The sequence below is a fragment of the Alexandromys fortis genome, unplaced genomic scaffold (assembly GCF_014885135.2).
Source record: "Alexandromys fortis isolate MF-2015 unplaced genomic scaffold, M_Fortis_MF-2015_v1.1 scaffold_162, whole genome shotgun sequence".
NCBI lineage: Eukaryota > Metazoa > Chordata > Mammalia > Rodentia > Cricetidae > Alexandromys > Alexandromys fortis.
The window spans coordinates 359501-381114 of NW_026068033.1; the positions used below are offsets into that span (position 1 = coordinate 359501).

At 48.0% G+C, this 21614-nt stretch overlaps 1 protein-coding gene and 1 long non-coding RNA gene across 20 annotated transcripts in view; one reads left to right on the plus strand and one right to left on the minus strand.

Annotated features, from left to right (window-relative positions):
- Positions 1-21614, minus strand: part of Tiam1 (TIAM Rac1 associated GEF 1) — a 339898-nt gene that overhangs the window by 43999 nt on the left and 274285 nt on the right. For all 8 annotated transcript variants that reach the window (XM_050164763.1, XM_050164762.1, XM_050164765.1 and 5 more), the window contains 3 exons: positions 16802-16883; positions 11469-11555; positions 5742-5966 (listed from right to left, as the gene is read on the minus strand). In XM_050164763.1, the coding sequence (XP_050020720.1) occupies positions 5742-5966; positions 11469-11555; positions 16802-16883 (394 nt within the window). The remainder of the gene's footprint in view (positions 1-5741; positions 5967-11468; positions 11556-16801; positions 16884-21614) is intronic.
- Positions 17821-20519, plus strand: LOC126515249 (uncharacterized). Of its 12 annotated transcripts, none has more exons than XR_007595790.1 (6): positions 17821-17997; positions 18268-18396; positions 18657-18941; positions 19115-19212; positions 19573-19720; positions 20042-20519. It is a non-coding gene; the product is annotated as an uncharacterized lncRNA (long non-coding RNA). The 12 variants fall into 12 exon arrangements; XR_007595788.1 differs by having other exon boundaries at positions 17826-17997; positions 19647-19720; XR_007595793.1 differs by having other exon boundaries at positions 17840-17997; positions 18898-18941; positions 19647-19720.

Below are 21614 nucleotides of genomic sequence, written 5' to 3' on the forward strand. Positions count from 1 at the left end.
ACAAACAAACGGTATCTGTGAGGCTTCAGAGAATCTACGAGACTGGACCAGATTTGTTTTCAGGAAGACAGAGCTGTTCACTTGCTCGTTCATGTCGCCCCTCCCTTGTTCCCTACGTGCAGAGCCCCCAGAGAAAGCAGCCTTCATCTCTCCACTGCACTTACTGGCCAGGCAGATCCAGCGCTGTCCCTGCCTGGTGCAAACAAGTCCTCCTCGGCACTGAGGGGCCGTGGTCATGCACGGCCACACAGAGGCCTTTCCTGTGAAGCAGATGCCAGGGAATCGACTTCCTGAGGGAGGTGCATCTGTGCTCGCTGCAGCCCACAGCTTCCTCTCCGCAGCAGACAGATGTGCGGGAGGCCGATCAAAGGGTCGCCGGCTCTCCGATCTGAGCCTGATCTGAACGCCTCTAATGTGTCACTGGCCAGCTGTCAGCCACCCCGTGTCAGCTAGAGCCACTCCAGCTCACAATGCAAGAATATCCATTTTATTTCGCATAAGATGCGGCGCTCGCCCCTCCAGAGAGCACAGAGTTTTTACTGTGAGACTGCAGGCTCCTCACTGAGATAACACGGGCACCTGCTTCCCTTCAATCAGCCGAGCAGAAACCTCGGGACAGGGCAGCGCAGCAGAGAGGTGTGGCCACTGGAAGTAAGGCTGGCTAACAACAGAACTTAGAGACATGCAAAGTGTGTGTGTGTGTGTGTGTGTGTGTGTGTGTGTGTGTGTGTGTGTGTGTAAGAGGGTCTTGCTATGTAGTCCTGGCTGGTCCAGTACTCGCTACGTTACTCAATATCACCTCATACTCTCAGCAATCCTGCCTGTCGCCCAAGTGCTGGAATGACAGGTTTGCATATACCCAGCCCTAAACACACACTTCAGACTTCTGAAGAGATACCCTAGATGCCACTTGAATGACAACTCTTACAATCTGCATAAAAGTTGGGTGTTTGCAATCATTGCTATCAGAGGTATCTTTGTTTCATTGGTGAATTTCATGATTTATATCTTATGTCACCTAAGTTTCCCTCTTTCCCCTTAGTAGAAAGGGCAGGAAAGGGACGTGCCAGACAAGCATATTAAAACATGATGGATGTGGGGACTGGTGAGGTGGCTCAAGGGTTAAGGGCACTGGCTGCTCTTCAGAGGACCGGGTTCAAGTCCCTGCACCCACATGGCGGCTCATATGTCTGTAACTCCAGTTCCAGAGACCATTACACCAATGCACATAAAGTAAAATAAGTAAATTTTTAAAAAGAGAATAGCAGAATATCATTAGGATTCATTAAAAAAAAACATGACGGACACATGCTTTAGGAAGCGTCTAAGAATATGCAGGCCTGTACCTGCTTCCCACACCGAGCTCGCTCAGAGGCATCGCGGGCTGAGGTAGGCGTACACCTTCTAATAAACTTGGCCAGGGAGATGTCATGAGGAGGGAGGAGACGGACAGCAGCAATCTCTGAGGGCATTTTTGTTTGGGGGTGAGCAGGTACTACTATCTTAGGACAGATGGTAGGGCTGCAGAGAATGGCCCCTCACACCAAAGAATTACCTGATCTGAAATGCTAAGGTCAGCATTCAAAACAAATCCCATGAGAACTTAACAGCAGCCCTCAGAAACGCCATGCAGACAAGAGTTTCTGAGTTCTCACGGCAGCTTCCCCTTTACAACAAGGATGCTCCGAGAATAATAGCCATGGAAGGAACTACCTTGTTTGTTTGTTTGTTTGTTTGTCTGTTTGTCCTGGCTCCCTTCCTCGTATGCACAGAAACAAGTGCTTAGGAAACAAAGACGAAAAAGGGCCAGGAAGACTCCAGCCAGAAGTTATGGAACCACAAATGGCCATGAACTAGACCTGGGTCTTAGCATACGGAGGAGACTGCCCTTGCCCAACCTTGGCTTTGAAGGCGATGTGGGTGCCATGCACCGTGCTCCCTTCTTTCATCAAGGAGTAAACAGAAAATGCTCTCCACAGCCACCGGCGCATTTCCAGCATCAAAATCTCCACGGAACAGGTCCTGAAAGGCATCGGCAATGTCTGCACGCCACCATTTTCCCAGGACGAAGTCTGCAAACAGGAGGAGTTGGGTGGCCAACGTGGTTCCAACTCTGGGCACATGTGCAAATCGCTCAAGGAGCCTAAACTGTCGTCTAAAACAATCAACAAGAACCAGAGCGACTCAGAGCTGTGAAGGGGTCCAGGGACCTCAGTCCCACAGAATTCCTTCTCTCTGCCCAGAAACGGCAAGCACAGGGAAATTCAGAAACGCGGGAGTTAGACGCGCTGCCCACTGCAGGCGGAAGTGGAGGAGCGGTTAGTGAGGACGCACAACTGATTGCTTGCTACAGTCAGACAATCCCCCTGTCCTCTGCGACAGAAGCCGGCTTAACCATCGCACTGACCTGGCAGGATGGCAGGGTGCGTTCTTCTCCATCCAACAGTGAGGATACAGGACACAGAGTGGTGCATCATGCCTCACAGGACCACAGGCTAACATCAAAATGAACGCAGTCCCACAGAACCTGGCTCGGGCCTATTTTTAAACCACCGGGCCATGATGTTTCTACCTGCAAGCCTCTCTGTGAGAAAGGGGTTCAGAAATAACCAAAAGCTTGAAAGAGGATTAATACCTTTCAGTCTGGGCTCTCGGGAAGGTCTGGTCAAGTCCGCATGCTGGGCAGACAGCACCAGGAACCACATGGGCCTCAAAGTCCCTGAGATGCTCAGACTCCCTACCTGGGCCTCTTTCCAGGTCACTAATAATACGCAGTCTAACTATCTTAAAGATGCTCTAGCCTCAAACCCCAAACTTTGCCACTCGGATTGCTCCTATTTTTAGTTACTTCTAAATTTAGATCAAGGCTGGAGTCTGTGTTAAGTGCCGTCATCTTCTGAGTCTGTTATCTCTGACCTGCTACGGGGCAGGCCTGCTGGCTACCCATCCTGTTTCCTTGCTTCCCCCCTTTCATCGTCTGCTGTTAAATAAGGACCAGGAAGCGGAAGCACCCAGAAGGCAGAGACCCCGGTGGGGATCATGAGCTCCAAGGCAGCCATTTGACTGGGAACAAACAAAGGAAAGAATCCATCTCCTACAGAAGACCCCAAGGTTGAAGTCGTACTGTTTTAGATACAAGTAAGTTGAGTGGTACAGGGCCTCCACAGGAGCCTCGTCTGTGGGAGGTTACAGGAAAGTCAGGGCTGTGTTTAGGACTGCACTGTATCAAAGACAGGGCAACTACTATATACACAGAACACACCCAGATCCTTCTGAAGCAGACACATACAGACAAGCAAGAGCCTTTTCAGTTAAAGGCTATTCTCCCTTGTTTACCATAATCTCAGTATTCAAGAGGTTGAGGCAGTAGGATTCCAAACTAGGGGCCATCTCAGGATATATAGTGATTCTAGGATCATCTGGGCTATATAACTAGACCTGATTTCAAACGCAAATTATTATTTTTAAAACACTCATGGAAATAATCTGCATATATTCGAAGGGTCTTTTTACTAAGAAATAGACAGTCATTGTAAATAAGGAAGCAATTTGTGAGAGAGAGTCAATTTTACACAGGGACTTTATCTCTAAGGGGCCAGAGAATAAACATTTTTGGCTTGGTGGACCGGAACTGGCCACCACAACCACCCAATCTACCACTGTAATGGGAAGAAGCAAAACCGTGATGTGCACGGACGGATCCAAGTTGTTCAAAATCAGGTAGCGTGATCAGGTTTCAGTTTGTGGATTATAGTATGCAAATTCTGAATCTGTATCTATAAACGGCAGGCAGGAAACGGATAGAAAATTAATCCACATACAGTCACACACGCATTTCATGCATATGACCTCAAAATCCTGAAACAACCTAATCACACGGAACGTGTTTGATTCTGTAACCCTGCAGAATGGAAGCTGTGGATTGTTTTGCAGGCTAACTAACGCCACCTTGTGGCCATCTGGGAGAATAGCCGCTAGGGTCCTGATTACCCTGTTCTCGGCATCCTGGGCTGACCAAAGCAGCTTTTAAAAGTGTGACCACCACTATAACACAGTGATCCAAGGGAGCCAATAGCAACCAAGTACGATCCATTTTTTGAAGCTTCAACTTGTCAAACTCTTCCAGGGACCACTAAACAAAATCATGAATGATCACGGGCTTCTTGCTTAAGTAGCCAAGCTGCAGACGGTAATCTGACAATGGCAAGGAACAATACACAGTACCTACAACACAGACACTAAAACTAGAGACCCACTCCCATGCATGCCCACGCTGCCTCAAGTTTTATTTCTCCCCCCTGAAAGCACAAGATGGGGAGAAAAATAATTCTGAAACTAAGCCTAGTCAGTGAACCCAAACCCTAGCACGGGTTCATAAAAGCTGGACTCCAGCAATTCACAGGGTCCCTGTGCTCACTCGTTCACTCCCAAGTTCCATAGGAAAGGGTCCCTGTGTGGGACGCTCCGTCCAAAGGCTGGAAGGCAAAGATGAAGAACACACACATTCTAAGAAAACAAAACTCGAGAGAAAGATACAGGCAAGAAAGAAGGGTGTCAAATGAGCCAGGCACAAAGGTGTTCTCCTGCAAGGCCAGAACTCGGAAAGCAAAGGCAGGGGAATCTTGGGTTCAAGGCCAACCTAGGCTATTCAGAGAGCTCCAAGCCAGTCTGGGCTACAAAGTGAAAGCTTGTTGGAAGTAAACTCAGGGGAGAGGTGGGGAGCAAAGCCAAAGAGACGCATTCTGCAGGTCAGAGAGCTGGGGGTCCCAGGAGGACTCCCTAGGCAGGGGGCACCCAAGCTGCTTCCGTCAGAATGAGTGCATGGGTTCCCAAGGGAGCAGGAAAGGGAGGGGACAAGAATGGCAGATGGGGACTGGAGCGACGGTTCAGTGGTCAAGGGCACTGACTATTCTTCCAGAGGACCCGGGTTCAATCCCCAGCACCAATATAGTAACTCCAGTTCCAGGCTTTCTGACACCCTCACACAGACACACATGCAGGCAAAACACCAATGAACACAAAAAAGAAAAAAAATTACTAACATTAAAAAAAAGTGGCAGATAGAGCAGGCATGACAGGATTTCCTCATGTCCACAGCAATCAGACAAAACCACCACCGGCTGAGCTTTCTCAGAAACACACGATTTCTCCCACATGGGAAGAGCAGGGCTGAACAGACTTTGGGGGTGGAGAAAGTGAAGGTCAGAAGAGAACTAAGCATCCCCTGGGGCTTATGTGATCCCATACCTTTATCCACAACCATGAAATGGGGGCCTCACCCCACGCACCTCTCTCCAAGATGACAATAAGCAAAAGAAACACGAAGCAGACATTCCATGACAGAAATACCTTCTCCTTTTCCTTTAAAATGTCAACAGGAAGCCCAGGGCCAGCTATTAGCTTCACTCACTGACACCTTCCAATACCTGCAGGAGCAAGCCCTGAGGGTCCTGATGCCTGCAGGAGCAAGCCCTGAGGGTCCTGATGCCTGCAGGAGCAAGCCCTGAGGGTCCTGATGCCTACAGGAGCAAGCCCTGAGGGACCCTCATGCATGCCTGCAGGAGCAAGCCCTGAGGGTCCCTGATGCCTGCAGAAGCAAGCCCTGACGGTCTCTGATGCCTGCAAGAGCAAACCCTGGAGTGCCCTGACACCTGCAGGAACAAGCCCGGAGGGGCCCCGAGAGTGGCATACATCCTGGGGCACAGGCTCATGAAGTACATACAGCCCTGGGCACAGCATACCTGGGTTGCTGGTGAGGAAGGCGAGGGGGCTCTCGTCCAGGTCCACGGGGCCGTCCACTCGGTGCGGTGGGTTCTCCAGAAGCTCCACTCCTGCCTCCGGCTCAGGGTATGTCCTCACTAGGAGGCCCAGGGAGGGCTGCGAGAGGAAATCTTTGAGCACAGAGGAGTTCAGGGTGCCAGCAGCACGGTTATTGATCTCAAGAATCTCATCCCCCGCCTTCAGGCCTGCCAACGCAAGGTGGAAAAGTTTTAATGTCACACGAAGCAGAGCATAACTACTTAGCAGTTCTGTCAGAAGGGGCATGCCAAGCTCTCCTGTAATGAGTCTCACCGCCCCAGGGCCGCTGGGGGCAGGATGCAGTGCTCGCGTGGGTTTGAGAAGGCTACAGAGCACTGGTTCTCAACCTTCCTGAGGCTGTGACCCTTTAATACAGTTCCTCATGCTGTGGTGACCCCCCCCCCATCATAAAATGATTTTCCGCGACTTCATAACTGTAATTTTACTTCTGTTATGCACCGTATCATAAGTATCTATGTTTTCCAATGGCCTTAGGAGCCCCCCTACAAGGGGTCGCGACCCACAGGTTGAGAAGCGCTGTTCCGAACCAACGGATCTAAGCATTTGCCAATATCCTTCCTCAAATGCTGATTCTGGTTAACTCCCCAAGATGCTGGTCTCCGCGAACGCTGGCAGCAGTGTTTTGTACACACTTGTATCTGCTGATCATTTCTGTGAACCCAAGCAACAGAAGTTCCTCCTCCTGCCTACCACCGTGAGGAAGGTTGTTTTGTTTTGGCTTTTTTTTCTCCCTCCAAATTCATAAGGAGAAGACAGCGGACAGAACCAAATGCGGTTATCACTCTCCCTGCCTTTGAATGACACCAAGATCCGCGGAAGTATATCTTCCCTTTCATCTGTGTAGGGTACTCAGAGGTTTCTGCAATCTTTGGGGGACACACCAACGTTTGGGACCCTACGGGGCAATGAGAACAAGCAGCTCAACCTGGGAAAACCAGGAGTGTGTCAACCAAGGGGGACTTCAGGCCTTTATTACAGACACTGCAGCTACTTAAGGAAGTCAATGAAGAAGACCGAGGAACTGCAGAATTGAGAAGCCACCCCACCCAAGGCAGGCACGGGTCCCAGCTCTGACTCTGCAGGAGGATCATTCCAGAGAGTTCTCACTTCCCAGATTTGGAGCTAACCCTGGCTGTCCTCACCCAGATTTCCAAAACTCACAAAACCCATTACTGAGGATAAAATATACAAACACACACACACACACACATGGAGGGGAATAAAATGAAAATGTGAATGTTTTTGTGTCAAAGGCAAAATTCTGTTGAGTCAATAATTCATTGCTTTTAAGATTATTTATTTCTAGGTGTGCTTTGTATACATGTACATCTGCACACCAGGAGAGCACCGCATTCCATGGATGTTGAAGAGGTTAGCAGCTACCACATGGATGCTGGGAATTGAACTCAGAACCTCTGAAAGAGCAGTCAGTGATTTTAATCACTGAGTCATCTCTCCAGCCTTAACTCATTTTTAGGTAAAAATCTGGAGCACATAATATTTAAGCAGAAAATATAAAACTTCAACATATGAAAAGAGATATTGGTGTATGGTTTTGGTGTATGCATGTGTATGTGTCTGCATATGTATGCATGCATGTATGTGTGTGTGCGTGTGTATGCATATGAGTGTGTGTGTATCCTGGAACTCACTAGAAGCCCAGACTCACACTAAGCTCATCTTGCTTTTGTCTCTCGTGTGCTAGGATTATAGGTGTGAGGCGCTGTAGCTGGCTTTGGTCTTTTCTTAAAACAACTCAAAGGCCTATAATTCAGACATTACAGGATACTAAATATCAGGATATTAGATATTAGGATAAAAAATCTGAAAGCCAGAAGGCATCTATGAAGTTTCTCAGAAGAAAGGTTCCAGGCTTGTGCAATTGGCCCAGAAAGAACAATGGCAGGATGAGTGTAGACCCTGAAAACTTTGTCCCCGTTGTCCCAGCACTCAGAGTCTGTGAGTGCAATTTCACCTTGAAAGACTTTGCATCGTCTGATGGGCCCTATGCCCACTGACATGTCTTCACGGGAACTATGGAAGAAAGACTCACAAAGGAGAGCAGGGGCCAGGGAAGATGGAGGCAGAGCCTGGGGTAGTATAGCCACAAGTCCACAAACATGTGGAACCATAGAAACTGGATGAGTGAGACCAGAGAAGGTTCCCTCCAAAAGGTTCAGGGCCAGAAAGGCCGGTGAGACCTTGCCTGACTTCTCCGGAACTGCACGCACATAAATGGCTGCAGCTGCAAGCCACCCAGCTTGCAGAACTTTGTTATGGCAACACCAGGAAGACAACACAGGGTGAGTTACTCTCAAAACAGGTGGTAGGAGGAAAGACGGTGTGGTGTCAGTAGTACTGAGCTGGGGAGCGCCCCACGGGGGTCTTTCTGCCACAGCTTCAGCATGGACAGGCTCTGTGACGGCTGACATGTTACTGGGTCACCCCCAACCCCCGTCTCCTACGTAAGATGGAAAAGAAGCCAAGCACGTGATATCACTGAAGATATTCACTAGGCATTGACTCTCCAAGTTGCTATTCACCCTCAACTGACCCTGCAAATAAGAACTGAAGTTGAATGAAATGAAATTTATGTCCCGGCAATGCTGAAGCAGGCATGGAAAGCCGTATATGGCGGTTCTGTTGAGCTTGTCCAGATTGGCTTTCGTGGTCTAAGTTGATGAGGATGACTGAGCAGGTCTCTGACCAAGAGAAAATACCTATGAAGTATCGAAGCTCTCTGGAGCAAGATGACACGTGTTCTTCTCAACCAGGCTACACCCCGTGTACATCATGAAAATACTAGATGGCAGCATAGCTCTCAGGTGACCTCAAAGGGAGAACGAGAGTCCAAAACAAGCAGGGCCACGATGAGGGGACCCTAGGGTACAAAAAGCCCATTCTGCAAGGGCGATTTGAGATCCAACTAGGGGCAGTCTGTGTGTGTGTGCAGAGCAATAGAGGGGGAGTGGGAACACGGGACCCAACTACAGTCTGGAACAGCCTAAGGCCCAAGGGGGCCAGCAAAAATAAACAAAGGTGAAAACAGAGTGCATTAGTGCAAGCAGGGTGCTCAGATCCACTCAGGCAGCGGGCCATTGCCCTTTCTTCCCAACAACATATTCTGGTCATTTTAACAAAACTGGCGGCACCTAGGCCATGTTCAAAAAGCCAGTCAGAGCGAGTTCTATTCTACACGCTAATGAGTGGTCAAGGAACTTGGAATCGCTGATTCCGGGAAAGAAAATATCTCAAAGATTGCGGGTGTCAAAGGCTGGCTGCAAGACAGCATCGGCTGAACTGGAAGAGTGGATGGAAGCTGGGGGAGGGGGCGTTTGGTACAGAAGGCACAGATGGGAAGTGTGGCCAGCAGAGTCCTGAATGGGGTGCGATGGGATGTATGTTTTCATTAACTGCTAGATCTAACACCCCACGGGCCTCCTCCTGACACTGCCTGGCCTGTGCGGAGTGTTAGCGTGGTACCTGTGGCTGGAGACGACACACACACACTGGTCCTACATCAGCTCAGAACATTGCTCTAAGGCACAAGGAGGCTGGGGAGACATTTGTTTTCATGAGCATCAGGGTTCTCAGACTCAAAGAACTAAAGCAGGATGTGACTAAAGTCAGAAGAGCCCCCGCCCCCTCAGCACACTCATCCTGCTGAGAGCGATAAAGATCAGCCGCCAGGTCTGGAGGGGAATGAACCCGTCTGTTTGCAGCTGAGATGCAGCTCAGTGCCTCTGCAAACTCTGGCTTCTAGTCTGCCTGCAGTCTAGAAAGCAGAGGAGGAACACGCGGGAGGTCCTCCCCCATGACAGCTAGCACATAAACGATTCTGACTATTCCTCCTTCGTTCTCCACCTTCTCTGTGCAGACACACTGGATTGAGAACCTCTGATGGGTACAGCAAGGGGCGAAATGACCCGCACAGGGAGTAAGCTACGAAGCACCCAGTACTCTGTTCTGCCGCTACAGGGAGGGAGGCAGGAAATTCAGCCCCCCAGTGCTCCATTCAGAATTCTTCACAAGGCGAGATGTGGGTAATCACGGCTAAGTACAGCTGACACAGACATGCTGGCCAACGGGGATTATGTTCCCACAATTCCACACCAAGAACAAAATTCCCAAACTTACTGACCTGCTTCATATTTTTATAAGTATAATGAGCTGAAAAGTGTCCCCCCTACCCCCCCCCCGCCAAACAAAAACAATCACACCTGCCTACAACAACATCATAAGCAACCTTCTTTGGAAAGAGGTTCAGGCATGTAGTGTGGAGATAATTAAAATAATTGCTGTGACTATATAATATTAAAAACGTAATTAAGTCAAAATCGACCCCTAACTAAGACAAACTCATAGAAATCTAGGGTGAGTGTCAAACAAAATGACCTCTGTTCTTAGAAGACAGCCACAGAAAGACTAAGGACATGGCAAAAATGAGAGTATCTGTTACAAACCAAGGCTCACTGGGGATGGCTGGCAGCCACCATATCTAAGAAGAGACGTCTGACAGATTCTTCCGTGAGCCTCTACAAGGAATCAGTCCTCCCAACACCTTGGCTTCAGACTTCTAGCCTCCTAAACTGTGAGTGGAAAATTTTCTGCACTTGAGCCTCAGGGTTTTTAACCCGTTACATTTGTCCTAAAACTAATGGGGTGGACAAGTTCTGGCTTCTCTTGGTGCCCTTAGCAGGTGGAATCTAAAACAGCCCTTGCAACATCTTTTTGAATCATCTGTAAATTATCTGTAATATCTTAAACAACATAGAAAACTGGCAACCACATTACACTGCCTAGGGAATGGTGACCAGGGCAAAGGTGAGAATATGTTCAGCATTTGATAGCCTTTTTTTTAACACTCCCCGCCAAAGATTTCCATCATGTAGTTGGTAAATGCGCAGCCCAAAGATGTGGAGGGTTCACTGTAACCCAGCGTGAGAAGGCTGGAGAACAGGGCCCAAAGGCAGCCAAAATGCACGGTAAGCTCTGGGAGCCTCCCCTCCCCCCAAAAATAGTCAAGACACATCAGGGGGGAGTTGACAGCAAAGATGAGGAGCTGGATCTCAAATCAACCTGTGCAGACTCTCTGGGAAGTGACCGAGTGGAACAGCCACTTCTGGGGATGCTAAAGACTTAGTTAATGCCTCTGACCAGTGAGGACCAAAAGTCTGCTTCCTCTAAGCCCCAAGCTCCTGAGAAGATAAAGAACCATTGTGATTAGAAGGAAGCATTTCAGTAGTCTCACAGATACAGGTTTAGTCTCATCTAAACCTAGGAGTGTGACATTTCTAGCACACCCAAACTCATGGAGTAAAACCCATTTCCTTGGAGCTGTTTTCAAGGAGACAATTGTCTTTACACACAAGCCCTCTGAAAATGGCTTTCTCATTAACTAACGAGAAAACCCCAAAAAAGAAAACTGTGAAATAAACAAGGGCCACGGGGTAGGGGTGGGGGCGGGTAGAGTTGGGGGGTTGCAAGTCTGTAGACCCTAATACTGGAGAGACTGCTGCAGAAGGACCGCAAGTTCAAGACCAGCCTGAGCCACGCCAGGAATTCCAAGGCAGCCTCGGCCCTGTATCAAAAACTACAAACAAACAAATAAACAAAAAAAGAAGCAGCCAAGGCGTCCACAATCTTACCTTTCTTTGACGCTAAGCCGGTTTCCTTGACGCTGTTGACGTAGAGCCTTCGAATGCCATCTTCGTCCACAGAAGACAGGGAAAACCCTGCAGAACACAAGACAGAACGCAGGGCTCACACCTCTGAATGTTTACCCAGCAACAGGAAGTACCTGCTCTGAACACAGAGGTATGTCTATGTTTGGGGTTGGAATTTTTTTTTCTTTCCTGTTCTTCAGAATGCTTTACACAACAGGAAAAAAGTATTTTTAGATCTTATAAAAATAAATATCACTAGGCCCATTAATCTTCATACTTCATACTCACCTGTCAATGCAAACAAAAGCAGTATTTTCTCTCACCTGTTTCCTGCTAAAGGGCATTGATTGCCTTTTCCCTTCTCTTCCTTACACGCAGAAAACAGACAGATCTGTGTACAGGTCCCTTGCCTTTCTCTCCTTGTTCAGTCAGCATCACAGGACAGACTGGCCCAGGGCACGATGTGTGCTCACCAATACATACTGCTATATGGACACCGATCTAACTCATCACCACATTCTGAAAACTCTCTTTATACCTATTAGTTCATACTGGAATCTGGTTAACTGATTTCATACTCTACTAGTGATCATCAGAATATTAACTAGTTAACCAACACTGGGAGCAAAAGGAAAAGTTGTCCTAAAAACTAGGCAAAAATAAATAAATAAATAAATAAATAAATAAATAAATAAATAAATAGAAAAAAGGTTACTATAAGGTTAGATGTCAGAGAGCCACTGTGACTTTAGCAGCACTGTCAAAATGAATACTAAGTTTTCTGTTTAGTTCTTGGTACCAGGAAATAGGTAAAGCCTTGTGGACAAGAAAGGCCACCGGCCATTGCTAATTCACCTATAACTCTCTCAGGCAGAGAACATGACTTCCTAGTCTTTGTTATATTATCAGTCTGAATTTCCTTCTTATGGGGGAGGGGAATTAAAAGGATGCGCCAAGAACTGGCCTGCTTAGCTGGAAGACAAGATCAAGACAGAGGACGCTGTGGAGCCGCAGCTGACAGAGGTCATTCAGGAATTTCCTTCTGTTCCTGGTGTTTGTTTGTCTGAATGATTGATAAGGAGCGGGGTGCAGCAGGGGATCCACCCAGTCTGAACCCCACAATTAACTATGAAATTCTGCACAAGGCCCGAGAAGCATGCTAGAGTTCTCAAGCTGGTGGGTGGATAATCTCGACTGTGAACAGAGCCAACGAGAGGACAATGGGCACAACTTCCTTTCTAAAGACCATGAAAGGAGGACACAACATTACAAACGCAGACAGCATCCTGAAGGACAGATGTGCAGGGCGGGGCCAAGAGGCTTAAGGCAGCACCCCTGTGCAGCACAGGTACAGCCTCGGGGTCGGTGTAACCCACAACAAAACTTGACGAGCTACAGTTAGCTCAACAAAGAACACAGTGGTCTTACAGGCAATTAACCAAGGTTTTATGTGGGATGGGAATGCTCTAACCTCCACAGACTCTAACAGGAGCCAAAATGATTGCCAACAGGGCAGAAGGAGATCATTCAATATCAAACTGAGGCAGCCAGCAATTAGGAGGCCGCCACGGTAAAAACAGGAAGGCATGATGAGTGATGAGCGGCCCAGCGACAGAGAAAAGGAAGTAATCCAGACCACGGGAAGAAAGTCGACCTCCAGCTGATTTGATGGACTGCCGGGAAATCCCTCGTACAGACACCCGTGGGCAACAGGAATCCACGACAGAGAATTCAAATGCAGGTCCACACCATAAGGAGGACATACGGCTAACAAACAACATCAGAGGCACTCTAAGACACGGGAGAGCTACAGGGTTGACCTGTGCACGCTTCCACTCAGAGACAGGTGAGGACCGAGCTTAATCTAAGCGGCATGTAATCTGAGTGCGACCTAAGGGCTGGCAAGGGGAGAGAAACTTCCAGGTGTTCACTTTTCTTTTCTTTTGTTTTTGATGCTGTTGTTGTTTTCAACACAGGATTTCTCTATGTAGCCCTGGTTGTCCTGGAACTCATTCTACAGACCAGGCAGGTCTCAAACCCAGAATTTCGCCTGCCTCTGCCTCCTGGATGCTGGAACTAAAGATGTGAGCCCACCACTGCCTGGCCTAAGTGTTTACTCTTTAGAAATTTATTCAGTCAGTTGAGTTATTAGGTCATCTTTTCCATCCTCAAACAGAAAGCAGCCTCTGGTGCTGTAAAGATGTTCTGTGTTGGCATCGTGTGCTAGGAGCTTGCATAGACGTGGGGCTCACATGAACAGGAAAGCTACAGGTAGGCTGGCATTAGGGCTGGATGCAGACCGGCTGATTCTGCCCAAGATGGCACAGCAGTCTCTGAGGTCGGAGGCCATCAGATCATCCAGGATTATGGGCTGTGATGGTTAATACTGCCAGTTTACCTAGAGCTACAATCTTCCTAACTGGGGGACAATCCCAGGTACGACTGGGTTAACTGAGGTGGGAAGGTCCACCCTAAAGGAGGGTGGCAGCATCTTGAGTGTGGGCGTTCATTGCTTTCTGCTTCCTTGGGCTCCTGCAGCCTGGACTTCCCCACCACGAAGGACCGTACCCTCGGGCTGTGAACTGAAAGAAGCCTTCTGCAGTGGGCGGCTTTTGTTTAAGTATTCCTATCAGCAACCAGAAAAGTAACTCCTTTCCCCCACCAGTACACTGCTGCCAATGGGAGCCCGGATACTGAGACCTGACTCAAGCGACATCACCAGCCATGCAGCAGGGCTTTCCAGAGTGAAGCTCGGGAAGTGGTCCCCAGTGGTTTGGCCCTGAGAACCTCCTCCATCAGTGTGGTCTGGCCACAACCTCCAAGCATGGGGCTACAAACTGAATGAAAGTAATGGTGACCACAAAACTCAACCTGAACCAAACCAAAGCACTTTTTTTTGGGGGGGGGGATGCTTTCAAGAAAGGGCTTCTCTGTGTAGCCCTGGCTGTCTTAGAACTCACTCTGTAGACGAGGCTGGCCTTGAACTCACAGAGATCCTCCTGCCTCTGCCTTCCAAGTGCAGGCAGCACTTTGTGTCACACAGCCTGAGCAGTCCTAAAGACTATAAAACACAGCACCCCCATCCACACCCATGGTTTTTAACTTCTGTGGTTGTGGTCACCCACACTCAACTTGAATTACAATATATCGGTACAGCCCTTCTCCCTTACGGTCCATTGTTACTCTCTTAATGTGCTTAACTTACAAATTAAATTTTATTAGGGGCTGGAGAGGTGGCTCAGTGGTTAAAAGCACTGGCTGCTCTTCCAGAGGATCCAGGTTCGATTCTCAGCACCCACATGGTGGCTCACAACCATCTGTAATTCCAGTTCCTTCTTCTGGCCTCCAAAGGCACCAAGCATGCCATCAGGTACACAGATAAACATACAGGCAATGTACACATTCACATTAAAGCTTTGAGCTTTATTATTGGTATGCACATGGAGGGGGCGAAACATGGTCTGAGGGCTCTGTCCTAGCTATGATTTTAGGCACCTGTGGAACCTCCCCTAAGGGGAATGGAGCTAACTGCAGGGCCTGTTTACGCCAAGGTCCTGCTTCCATGTCCCAAATCACTTAGTCTATACTAGGAGCCTAAGAGCTGGGACCTGCGCTTTTTCCTAGGCTCTCACCAGCTTCCTCTGCTCAACAGAAAGGAGGAACAAGCAGAGATCTGAGTCGGCTGCACCGGGCACTTGTTTACACCAGTGCCACCAATTATGGCTTTAATCACGAAGGTCACACTTCTGTTGCATAATAAGCCCTTTATAAACATTAATCGTCTGCCATTGAGAATGTCCTCCGGGCTTTCTGATGTGCTTAGTTCACGGGTCAAGCAGTAAATGGCGTGAAGGTATAATGCAAGTGGCCAGAGCTGTGAAATTAGGCCCTATTCATTAGGCCGCAGTCCTCTGGGGAGCATTCTGAGATGAGGATATCTGCCTGCGGGAGGGGATGCACAAGGAAGGGAATACCAGTTGTCGGGAAGGATTTGTACATTTTCAAACACTAGAAGGTTAATAGCCGCGGCCAGAGAAAGATCTCAAACACATGTAAACAGTGGCCTTGGCATTCTGCCAGGAACTGCAAGCCTTTTCCAGCACACACACAGTAGGCACACGCTCATCAGCTCCTTCGGAAATAGGTGGCTATGTGATTGGCTTAGACCTGTGACTGTCACTGAGCAAAACCCAACAACCACTTCTCCGGTTTCTTCTATGCAAAGCCATAGACAACACCTCAGGCGACAGCTGCTCCAGGCTGGATCAGGAGTATAGACATCTCTGCATCTCCCTCTCCCCTCTTCCCTCCCTCTCATCTCCCTCTCCCTCTTCTCTCCCCCCCCCCCTCCATCCTTCTCTCAATAGACTCTGCATTCCAGCTCTGTCTGTCCATCTGGCTTATTTGTCTTTCGCCTGCCATGGTCCCACTAAACGTCCCACCTCGTGCTGCAATGGTAACACTAGGCTTGCTGTCCCCACACTCTCTTCCTGTCCTTTTGTCTTTGCTGATTGCACTTTGTGTTATTTCATTTCAATTAGTCAAAGTCATGGAGAACACTGTGTACTAAGCCCTCTGGTGAACCAGCAACCAGCGGTGGTCCTGGGCACCGGAGCACAGCAGTGAGGAAACACGCCTGTTATATTCACCAGTGGAGAAAGCAGGCCAGTGCCTGTTTGTGGGCAGGATAGGCAAGCAGATATTTCCTTCGCGTGTCAGGCACAATAGAAAATCAAGTAATCCTCTCCCACTATGTCCAGTTCCTTCTTCTAAAAGCTGTACGTGTGTGTGTGTGTGTGTGTGAGAGAGAGAGAGAGAGAGAGAGAGACAGAGAGAGAGAGAGAGAGAGAGAGAGAGAGAGAGAGAGAGAGAGAGAGAGAGAATGGTACCCACAAGGGTAGGTACCACAGAAGCCAGAAGAAGGCAGAGGGTTGGATCCCTTAGAACTGGAGTTACAAGCAGTTGTAAGCCACCCAAGGTTCAGGAATGTGAATTTGGATCCTCTAGAAGAGCAGCAAGTGCTCTTAACCACTGAGCCACCTCTCCAGCCCCAGTCCACCCCCCCCCCCAATTTCTTTCTTATGACAGGGGAATCCTGGTGACTCAAGAGACTGAAGGCCAGAGGCTTCCTCCACATGCCCAGGGTGAGCATCTCTTCTTAGCTCAGCTGCTCTACACAGCAAGGAGTCAGATGTGTTGTTTGAAACCGGCCCCAAAGGCTTGTTATTGGATTGTAAATGTGCGCACGTTCTGTTTACACAGAAAATGCTTAAACCAGAACACAAGCACCCAGGAGCAAAGACAAACAAACCTACCGTAGTTTCCAGCGGTGGAGTCTGACTTCTCAATGTGAATATTCCGGGTGACTTTGGGGCAGATTTCAATTTCTTTGTAAAGCTACAAATCACAGAGAGGAGGCTAATTAGGACCCATCACAAACAGCTTCTTAGGACTGGTCACATTTTGTAAATCTCTCTTTTCATAACTGATACTTGAACGAAAATACACACTATATCGGTCTTTCTCTGTGCTGCAACCCAGTGAGGGCTATAATGTAAACTTGGAATTCTCGTTACCAAGCTCAGTTACAGTATGGACTCTAACCCACCCCCCCACACACACATCTCTCCAGATAACACCCCAAATTCATCACAGACCTGAAAAATAATGCCTCGGTCATTAAACCCTCTAGTGCTTGGGCAGTGGGTTCATCAAAATCAAGAGGTGGCTGTAAGCACGTTGAGTAAGCTTCCTCAAATTACAAGGCACCCCGTGCTTACACACAGCACTTCCACATGGGAACATGCACAGGAGGATAAACTAGTACAGACAAATGCTGATACCGAAACAACCTGTGTAGGCGGACAAGATTCTCTGGTAGCCACTTAACTATACAAAATTAGCTGGAGAATTAACTATACAAATCAATCAACTATTGAGAAACCCAACATAGATATAACATGTTTCTTTATAAACTAAAGATTGGAATAGTGCATCGCTCGTACCTCAGAAATGTCTAAATTAACTGATATTATAGTTTCATATATCTGGACCTAATCTCATAAGCATGAATTTCCAACTATGTGGCTTTTGGTCCCATACAATAAGGGGACTAAGGCTACTGGGAAAGCATTAAGTTTGTAAAGCCAGGGCAGGCAGGGCAGGATTGAACCCATTCTTGCAACTGTGAGAGATATGGTTCTCTCTGCCCCACTATGGTGACTCCAGGGCCAACTTCTGAAGCCCAAAGAGGCCCAAGATCAGGGGAGGGGACCTTCTTAGGCATGAAAACCTAAAGCTGAAATCCAAATTTGAAAACAAAAGAGGAAAATCAAATGCAAACTTGATGTGGGAGTGATTTCTTATTAATAAAGAAACTGCCTAAGCCCCTTGATAGGCCAACCCTTAGGTGGGTGGAGAAAACAGAACAGGATTCTGGGAGAAAGAAGCTTAGTAGAGGAGTCGCCATGATTCCCCCGCTCCAGACAGACGCAGGTTAAGATCCTCCCTGGTAAGCCAGCTCGTGGGCTACACAGAATATTAGAAATGGGTTAGAACAATATGTAAGAGCTAGCCAATAAGAAGCTGGAACTAGCCGGGCCAGGCAGTGTTTAATAGACTACAGTTTCCGTGTAATTATTTCGGGCATAAGCTAACCATGTGGGCGGCCGGGTGCCGGGGACGCAGCCCTGCCGCTCCTATTTCAACACAAACTGTTCTTTGATCTTGAAATGAAAATCAATCTCGAGCCACAAAATTCAACAGAAACTTTATCCTACAGTACTGAAGCTCAGTCCCTGTGATGGCTGCCCCGCCCCATCTCTTCAGCATGGCATTTTATTCAGGCAAGACGGAGAGAGGATGATTGTCTTTGCCCATGTTCTATGACACAGCGTGACGGGGGTTACAGGTAGGAACATCAGTGGTGTCAGTATGATTTTTATTTAGGCACTTCAGAAATATTCACAAAATTAAACTCCACAGTTAGAAGACTGCAGTGATAATGACTTTAAGATCAGAAAATGCAGTCACCAAAATGACAAATACGGAGTTACTTAAATAAAGCTTACAAGACATGGCAGGCCAGCCTGGTGTGCAATACAACCTTACCCACTGCTTAGCTTGAGCCCTGGGAGTGTAATATGTGTGATGGCCCATCCATCCCGCCAGGTGGCAGTATATAACTGCTCTAACCATGGCTGGAAGACACAGCGGGAATACAGCTTGGGCCTTCTCAGCTTTCTGCTGGTCTCTGAGGACAGCTCCCTGCAGGAAGTGGATCTCTGAGCCACAAGATCACTCTTGTGCTGACTGAAATGGGGTCAGAAGAAGCAAACGGAAAAACCTCTAATAAAATACAGGAAATTTCAAGAATATACTTTGTCTTAAAATGGTTTCTCTGAAATCACAGCATTTGGAGTTAGGAAACTTGGAATCTGGTCGCTCTACGCACAGGTAAGCGGCACACATATTAAATAACCCCCACTTCTTTAAATTAGTGAGACTGCATCTCTCCCCACCCCTTTCAAAAGCTGGATGAGGAGATCACCAGATTTAACACCGCTTTGAATAAGCAGGTACTTGGGTCTCACAAAATCATGTCCTGTCTTCTTGTCTCCTCTCCTAAGCCACTGTGCCCCAGCCTGCAGGGGTTCTGTGTGCCCACTGTCCATGCCCTATGGTGCATCTGCCATACGCCAACCTCAAGGAGTCTGTAACAAAAGAGGTCAGCTATTGTCATTACTAGGTGACTGCAGAGAACTGGTTCCAGGACCCACGGGACCCCAGAATACCCAAACCTATGCATACTCCACTCTCTTATGTAGTATTTGCATGAAACCTGTGCTCACCAGCTCTTACATACTTTAAATTATCATTAGACTGCATTTGATACCTACCTAACGCAACATGAATGACAGAAAAACTGTTTTATGTTGTATTACATAGGGAATAAGGACCAAGGAAGTCTATACATATTCGGTACAGTCATGGCCATCACATTGTACACTGTTCTGTATATATTATATATCGGAGAGGCGCAACAATCGGGAGGGCTCTCACTTTGTTTCTGTTGATGGCTCCACAGATGTAGAAGGTCACATGTAATGTCCTTTTTCTCCTGGGCTTCCCTTTTCCTTTGGCCTCTATCTATCTACACAGCCTGCCTGCTCCTTTATAGTCTCATGCCTGGAACTTCATCTTTTCTTTTTAGCCTCCTGGTATGGCAGAACCAGGTAAGTCACTTCCCCCCTACCTCAGCTGAGCCAGTTTGTCAGCTGCTTTTTGCATATGTAGATATCTGCACGGGCATGAATACGCATGTACACATGCATGTGGAGGTCAGGGATTGGTGTGGTGTGTGTACACATGCATGTGGAGGTCAGGGATTGGTGTGGTGTGTGTACACATGCATGTGGAGGTCAGGGATTGGTGTGGTGTGTGTACACATGCTGTGGAGGTCAGGGATTGGTGACATGCGTGTACACATACATGTGGAGGTAAGGGATTGATGTCATGTGTCTTCCTTGATCACTCTCCATTTTAAATTTCATCAGGTGCCTCCCTGAGCCTGGAGTCTGCCAAATGAAGTAGCCTGGACAGCCAGCAACCTCTGCGGACCCTCCTGTCTCCCCCCTGCACTGGATCACGGTTGCATGCCACACTGCACAACCTTTTGCAGGGGTGCTTGTGCATGGCAAGGATTTAGCAGCTGACCCTTCTCCCCAGATACTGTCTTCTCTTCGTGAGACCCTTCCTGCAAGCGTATCTAACTCTTCCCACCCCCCACTCTGATGGTGCACCCAAGCACATCTCTGCCCGTCTGCCCTAACTCCTTTCCCTTCCAAGCCTCAAAACCTGCTGACGATGACATGTTTGTGTATGCATATCTGCAAACGTAAATGAGGATCCTCCAGACACAGGATTCTTTTTCCCTTTGGCACATACCCTGTGAGAATCAGAGATGATGCCAGGCACAGAAATGCTAAGTAAATATTTGCTACACGAATGAATAAATAATCAATTTTGCCTGCACATTTTCTTCCATCGCTCTAATAAGAACTCATTTAGTGTGAAATCCGAAAAAGCATTGTCTCTAGACTCCACCCCAGGCTTGTGACCAGATCATTCCATGGATTGCTCACAACAACTAGTCATGAGGAAATAGCCAGATGAGTAACATTTATATTAACACAACCAGGAAAGTAGACGGACACTAACTGTTAGCAGATATTCACAGCCGAGAGGACTCCCTGCCCACTAACACGAACACCCCCACCTCTAGGATCTCAAGTCCAGGACTCGCTGTTCCGCTGCTGGTCACAAGGAATTAAGCATTTGCAGTATGAGGACATGGCTCCTGCAGAGCGCTGGCCTCGGCATGCAGATGAGGACCAAAGCTAATTAACTCTGTGCGGACCGCTGCTTGTTCGGAAAGGGACAAGAAATCAAATAAACTCTCAAAAAGCAACCAGGGACGCTGCTCAGAATGACTCAGCCTTGCGGTGACATCACATCCAGGTGACTGATCTAAAGCAGGGATCCAAAACCAGGGACCCACTGAGATGACTCCAGAAAGGAAAAATTGCCCAGAATATCTACAAAGCGTAGGGCTCTTCTTGGACCATGAGTGCACGCACGCAACACACATACAGAAATACTGGGCGTGCCTGTGGCTTCTTCACGAACAGAAATGTTACCTTAATATCATGTTCTGGTCGCCACTGAGAGCGCCCAATATTACTTATACTCGCCACTACTTCCGAGTACTAGAAGCCACTATACCTACCTCCAGGTCTTATAATTTAGTGAGCTAACACCATGTTATCTATCTATCTATCTATCTATCTATCTATCTATCTATCTATGACGTTTGCTGAGTATTTTGTTATAACTGAACTAGGGGAAGCCCATACACATCCTGCCTCACACAACTATAAGGGTTACTCTGGGAAGGGATCTTGAAGCTTTGTCAGACACCCAAGCTGCCCAGAAGACAAGAAGTGTAAAGAAGTTGGTGGAATGGAGGTGCTGGTGTAGGCGAGACCGTAGCCACTATTTCCTTGGGGAATCTCTGGGCCAGAGACGTCTATAAAGGGTGAGAGAATTCAACGGTCGCTGTACTCTAGA